At 46.7% G+C, this 6,600-nt stretch overlaps 1 protein-coding gene across 1 annotated transcript in view; it reads right to left on the minus strand.

The window, feature by feature from the left end:
- Positions 1–55: 55 nt before the first annotated feature.
- LOC104617828 (CD151 antigen-like) overlaps positions 56–6,600 on the minus strand; it is a 19,171-nt gene continuing 12,626 nt past the window's right edge. Inside the window, 4 exon segments of the mRNA XM_010283250.1 lie at positions 56–239; positions 1,060–1,146; positions 3,349–3,504; positions 4,401–4,505. Coding sequence (XP_010281552.1) covers positions 180–239; positions 1,060–1,146; positions 3,349–3,504; positions 4,401–4,505 — 408 coding nt within the window. The 3' untranslated portion in view covers positions 56–179.

Genomic DNA, 6,600 nt, shown 5'->3' on the forward strand with positions numbered 1-6,600 from the left:
CAACAAGGAGGGTGGCTTTCCCCTAAAGGGGCAGGAAGGCGGTGCATGGTTTGAGAGGCATTTAATTACAGAGCCAAGTCCTCAGGTTACAGACACTTCTGTGGTGGTGGTGGATAGTGGTCAGGTTGGCAGGCGCTAAGGGAAGTGGCAGAAGGGGAGCGACAGAGTTCCCACAGCTATTAATATGGTTCTGGCTTTAAACTCTTGTACAAGCAGCAGGTGAAAATCATCCCAAAGATCTACAGGGTGTAAAGAGAAGAGAGAAATGCATGAAAAAACAGACGGATGCAGTGGAGGCAGCAGCTTGCAAACTAACAGCCTGGACCTAGACTGGAGTGGCAGCTAGCTCCTTCCTGGGGATACGGCACTCCAGTTTGCAATAAGCAGCTGGAAAGAATATAATCTGGGCTAATCCTCCTAATTAATCACCAGCACCTTCTCTGGGGTGTAATTTGGCTGCTTGCCAGGATAAAGGGCAAGATGAGGGACTCCCAGAGACATCTCCATCTGGAAGAAATGCCTGCCCTGTGCCCTCCCCTCTAAAATGGGAGTGGGGGGCATCCACATCCTACCCCTTTATTCATCACCCTCTTCCAAATCATTTGCAGACCCACAGTGCCATTCCTCAATATGACACAACCGAGGGAGAAACTGCATGATTTAAAATAATCCTAATGAACCGGCATAGGAAACTCCTCCAGCCCAGCTCCTCAGCTGCGTGGGCAACCACGGCACATCCCCACAAGAGGTCTCTCTCAGGCTGCCAAACTGCCTGCCATGGCCAGCACTGCCTTTCCCACAGCTCTGGAGCAGGGAAGTCTCTCCCCCTTGCCCAGCTCGCTATTTATGACAGCACTCCTTCACCAGAAGCAAATTTTACAGACTGGCAGAAGAGGCTTTTGCTTTGGAGCTAGTGAATCCTCGCGTCCCCGAAGTACCTAGCAACTTCTCCTTGCCAGGCAGGGAAGAGCCTAAAACTTTTGATTTTTTTCATCCCTCAGCTCTCGGGTTCCTTTAAGTTCTGCCCAGCACCCCCAAAACTCCACTCAGCCCTTTTACCTGCACACAAGCAATGCTGATCCCCACTGCCCCGATAATTTTCAGATGCTCTTGAATGAAGTTTTCCAGCTTGGTAATGCAGCCGCTCTGCAGGGTGAAAGGAGGGACACAGAAAATCAGTTTCATTTTAACCTCTTGTTCACTTTAATCCAATGGTTGCGACCCTTGAAAGCAACATTACAAAAAGCAGTATCTGTAAGCAACCTCTTCACCTGGCATCACAGGAAAAGCTACACAGAGAATGTAAACTGCATCATGTGTTGTATTGCTCTGGACCTACTGGCTCAGGAACTGTTGAACAAACCCAAGGTGGCTGCTAGCTGTACAGGAGAAATGCAGAAGAACCGGCCACATCACACAGATGGGAGTGTGTAATTTTTCGCTGAGATATGTGGAGTTTAAAGGTTCCTTCACTCATTGCCTACTACATGCCTGGAGAGGGTGTTTACTCCCATCAGGCCAAAAGGCCAAGGAAATGCTGTTGAGTGGATCGAGTACCAAGACCTCAAACATGACAGAAGCCTTTTAAAGAGTAAAATCCTCCCACTGCTATTTATGACAGCAATGAGTTTCAGTGTGAACCTGGAAAGCCAGGCTCTGCCTGCCTCTGCCTTGCAACTGCATCCTTGGCTGGCAGCATGGCCTTCCCCTCCCTGTTGTTTCAGGCCCAAGTTTTTGTTGTCATAAGCCAAAAATAAATCAGTAAGAGCATTCTCTGGTGGGGTTTTTTTTTCAGGAAGAGTTTCCTTTAAATAATTAAACTGTTTAATCTATTGAGGCAAGTTTTCCATGGTAACATCAGGGGAATTTATTGTGTAGGCTACAGCAGTGCCCCAAGGGTGCTGGGGGCCCTCCCGCCCCAGGAGTTTACACTGAACACAGACACCTACATGCATGCAGGCAGAGGGAAGGGGTGAGCACGCAGCCCTCCAGGGAGGGATGGCCAAGGCCTCACTTTTCCCATGCCAGCATTAGGCTTTAGGGTCAGCCCCAGCTGCCCTGGTATGAAGCAGTTACTCCTGTTCCCTGAGTTGACCCTTTTCTAGGTTTTTCTTCCCCAAAGCCACTAAAATCTTTCCCAAACTCTGATTGAGACCTCATATCATGATACACAGCATCTGACTGTAGATCCAAACCTCCCCTTACAGCTTTTTCTCCTTTAGAACTAGCCCAATATATTTGGCAGCCTACAGGGCCTCTCTTAATAACGTGGCTGGGCAGCCGCCTCCAGCTTCATGCAGCACAGAGAGAGGATGGGAATTGCCAGCCCTGCCCCCCAAACAGGGGAAACCCAGCCAAGCAGCTGGACATTCGAGGGGCTTCGGTAGATCAGAAAGATCTATTAATTCCCCAAAGACAGAGAGCTGGTTTCCTTTTAGCTGCTGGAGCTGCTTGGCTTAATGGCAGACATTATTCACACTCCTGAGTCCTGCTCAAAGCACAAACTGAGAAGAAATACCCACTTTCAAGGGGCCACCTCTTCATCCACAGCCCTCCTTAACTGTCAGGGGGACAGGAACAAGGAAAAAGCTATAGTTGCTGCTCCCCAGGCTCAGTGCAGGCAGCTAAGGTTCTGGTTCCACCAGTGAGCAAAAGGACTATGCTACCCCACAGAAAGTGTCACAGTGAGCAAGTTAAAGCCAGGTGACAGGACTGGAGTGTGCCAAAATAAATGCAAGAACTTTTGCCAGCCTTATGCAAACTGGGTGAATAAATGGTCTGAGAGCTACCTATTTACTTACTCAGCTAGTCTGGGATTCAAATTTGCTACATCTAGAAATGAGACAAGCTCCTCTATCTCAACTCCAGCCTTCTATTCAGCCCAAATTGCAGTCCATTGGAACTGGCCTAATTTGTCTGCTATAAGGCCCTCTTTCTTCCCTACATGCTGTTTCTTCATGCTGTAGGTCAAATCCCACTGTCTCAGTCCAGGACCAGAAGTATTTCCATTTGCACCTCACTGAGTAATTCCAAGGACAGGAAGCTTTGTCAAATGCAGGGCTCATATCCAAATCTCTTGCCAGAACGAATCACCTCTCCCACTTCTCCCTATCACTAGCATACTTTGTAGTAACAATTATGATTTATTCTTTTTCTCTAGATCTATGTATAAAATAATAGCCTAGATGGCTGAATGCTCAGTTAGAGAAATGAATTCTGCTTTCTAAGGAATCCTACTGACTTTGAAGCCTACTGACAGTTTGCAGCATCAACACAACACCCTCACACCCTGCACACCTCCTTTACATACTTTGTGACAGGTGGCTCTGAAGCCATTTTGCTCTTTACCTCCTTGTAGATGTTGGAAGGATGGTCTCTTCGGCCACACAGGTCAGTTATTGTCTTACAGCAGCTGTCTGGGACTTTCCGTCCATTGGCCTCTGGAGATTTGATCCACAGGCTGTCAGCCCAGTCAGTGTAGTTGTTGCTCCCACAGCACTTGAACTGCATGCACACAAGAGCAAAGGCTGAGCCTGCAAGCACTGCAACCTCCTTCTCCCTCCAGCCTCCCACACCAAGCCCTGAGCCTCACCCTCCTTTGCAGAGAGACTCCAGCTATCTCCAGCTATCTCATGGGCTTTTTTTTTTTTTTAGGCTACTTTAATTATTAGCAACTTTTCTGTTAAGAGTCCCCAAAAGGGCCATTAAATATCAGCTTCATCCATCTTCCAGTAGCTGTGAATTTTGGTTGCTGCTAGGATGAACTGTAACCAGACAGCACCTGCAGCTGGCTCAGCTCTTAACCACCGGACTGGAGAGCATTACTGGCAGTAACAAGGTAAGTTTAATTACCAGTTACCATGACAAATGCACCTGCTATAGCAGGATGTGTATAGGGGGCCCCATGCTTTGAAAGTGCCTGTGCACAAGGGTCCTTTCTGTGGGAAAGCCTGTCAGAACTGCAGCAGCCCTAACCTGAACCACCCCTGATCCAGGCACAGCTAGCAACAGCGGCAGGAAGGCTCTTCTTTCATTACATCTTGCTCTCTAGGGTACTGAGGAGCTTAATGAAAAATGTCGGCAATTTCTCCAAAGCTTTGAAGTGGGAAATAGAACCAGCTGTCAGAGTGACTCGGCAGCTCAAGTTCACTCTGGAAATGTTGTTTCCCCAGTGCTATTGGGCATGCAATTCAGAGATCACACCATGCAATTCGGCTAGTTGCATGGCCTAGGACCTGCACCCCACCCAACCTTGTCTTGAATCAGAAGCAGCAGAACATACACTCGACATACAGAAGAAACATCTGCATGTTGGATGTCAAGAGCCGACAGTGCCTTTTGTGTGTCTGATTTTAAGCCCTGCAATTGTATCAATTCTCCCTGCCTCCAGAGATACCTACCTCCTGCTGCAGTTTGTCTACTGCGCTGGTAACACTCTCTTCTCCCTCCTTCCGGTACTTCTGGGTCATGGTGTTCTTCAAATTTTCCTTCAGCTCCATGCTCAGCTGAATGGAAGAGATAAGTGGGATAAAATCACCAGGCAAACTCAACCCTCAGAGCAACCCAGAGCCCTGCACACGTTTCACTGCCTTTGCTCCAAGAGAACAGCAGAGAACCTAGTGGAAGCTACAGTTTCCTTCAAGATAATCCTCCAATGTTCAACTGGACAGGCTTATTTCCAATTGATTACAGATGAGATGTCTCCATTTTAATAACTGGAAGGAGGCATTTCAGGACCAAGTTTCAGCCTGCGCTACACATCAATATATGGATCCTCACTTGGAGTATGTAAGATTGCCAAGACATGACTGCATCAAAAGAGAATACAAAACTGTGCCTGCTTAAATATGAATATGCCCATAAGACCACGTGCAGTCTTCTCCCTCTGAAACATGTGATAAAATACTAAAAACCAAATCATTCTGTCCAGGAGCAGGAAGAAATCAGAGCCCTGGGCATGCTGGACTGAAGCCATGTAGTCTGAACAGCTCTTGTATTGGCATCAAAAAGGATGCCACAGCAGGGAATTAAGTGTGCGATTGCAAAAGTACTGCAAGGCCTTTCTTGATAACAGTGACAGAGAGATGAAGTCTGATTTTTGCAAGTACAGAATTTCTGAAAGCATCATCATAAACCACTGGCATGTTCAGGTGATTGGATTCAAACATTTATTCCTGTGGAGGCTCTTTTAAACTAGATGAATTCTTCTCACCTATCCAGGTGACAGCCAAAAAGTGCCAAAGAGCTGCATCTTTTTTTTTGTTATCCTGGTTCATATAGCAACACTGCTTTAGTCAACATCTGTGAAATTTTATGTTTCCTATACCATCAAACAATGTCAACATGCATTTTTAGATGGGGTCAATGAATGAAACAGGTGGGTAGCCTCTCTATAGACCTTTTATTCTACACAGCAAGTAGTAAATGAGAGGTCAAGCATCTAGTTATGCTTAACTGTGCAAAATACAGTCTGCAGTTTATTCTCCCTTTGAAACACTGTTTTTTTCCAACCTCACGTGTCAAATGCGGATAACACCTACCTCACAGAGATGATATGAGGCTTCATTCATTAATATTTGCAAAATGCTTTGAGATCCTGGGCTGGGAAGCTCTACAGAAGTGCAAAGGACTTAGTGTAATAAAAAGAAAGGAAAAGGGTCAGCAGCTGGAAGGCAGAGGCAAATAAAGAGGAGAGTCCATTAGCAGAATTATTAATTGGGAGAAAAGCAGTTACCTGCAGGCTCACGGGGAAGTACTGCAGCATGGAATAGAAATAACAAAGGAAACAGTTTAGACACACACACGCAAGCCTTAGACACCAAAGCAAGGGCTGAAATAAAAACAGTGGCAAACAGAGCAAGCAGCCTGCCTCCAGGAAAGAAGGGGGGATTTGTCAGCCAGAGGGCAAGGGGAAGTGCAGCTATTGATCAGAGATGCCCTCAAGTAATATGAAGCACTCAAGGGTACAGCTCTGAATATGTTGTCTCTTATATCAACCTAAGGATCAGCTCCTCTTCATCCATTATCATATATAAACCTCGTGCCTTTGCACGGATGGATGGACAGGCCTCAGCTTCTTGCCATGCCTGCCAGGATTGATCTTTCTCTGTTAAATATGCACACTCATGGTACTGATCCTTCCTGGTAGGAGCCAGCACAGTTCTTTGGCTCCTCACAAACTGCCAGTGCCCATCCTAGTGAGGCAAAGCACGGAATGCCCAAAAGAAAAAGGAATGGCAAGGAATCCTGGTAGTGAAGCCAACAAGATGGGATGTCCAGCTGCTTTTCAGACAGCCACTTGACAACAATCCTAATTTGCCATTTCCAATCAATTTCCAGGTATGAAAGCAACTTCCCAGGCTGTTTGTGCCTTGGTGGCTAAACTCCCTTTGAAAACAAAGTGATGACTTAAGCCTCTGCAACTGCAGAAAGTGCCAAGCTTAGAACGGCAGCTGTTGGGAGCCTGTGCTCCAGCCTGTTCTCCAGCCCCTCAGCTGGGCTGGTTAAGTAAAGTTCTCAAAAACTTCTTGACCTGAAAGGACCTCTCATCTAGACCATTCGTTATCTTTGCCAGTTTAAAAATATGGCAGGGGGCGTGCG

This window comes from Phaethon lepturus, unplaced genomic scaffold (assembly GCF_000687285.1).
Source record: "Phaethon lepturus isolate BGI_N335 unplaced genomic scaffold, ASM68728v1 scaffold10383, whole genome shotgun sequence".
Taxonomy (NCBI): domain Eukaryota; kingdom Metazoa; phylum Chordata; class Aves; order Phaethontiformes; family Phaethontidae; genus Phaethon; species Phaethon lepturus.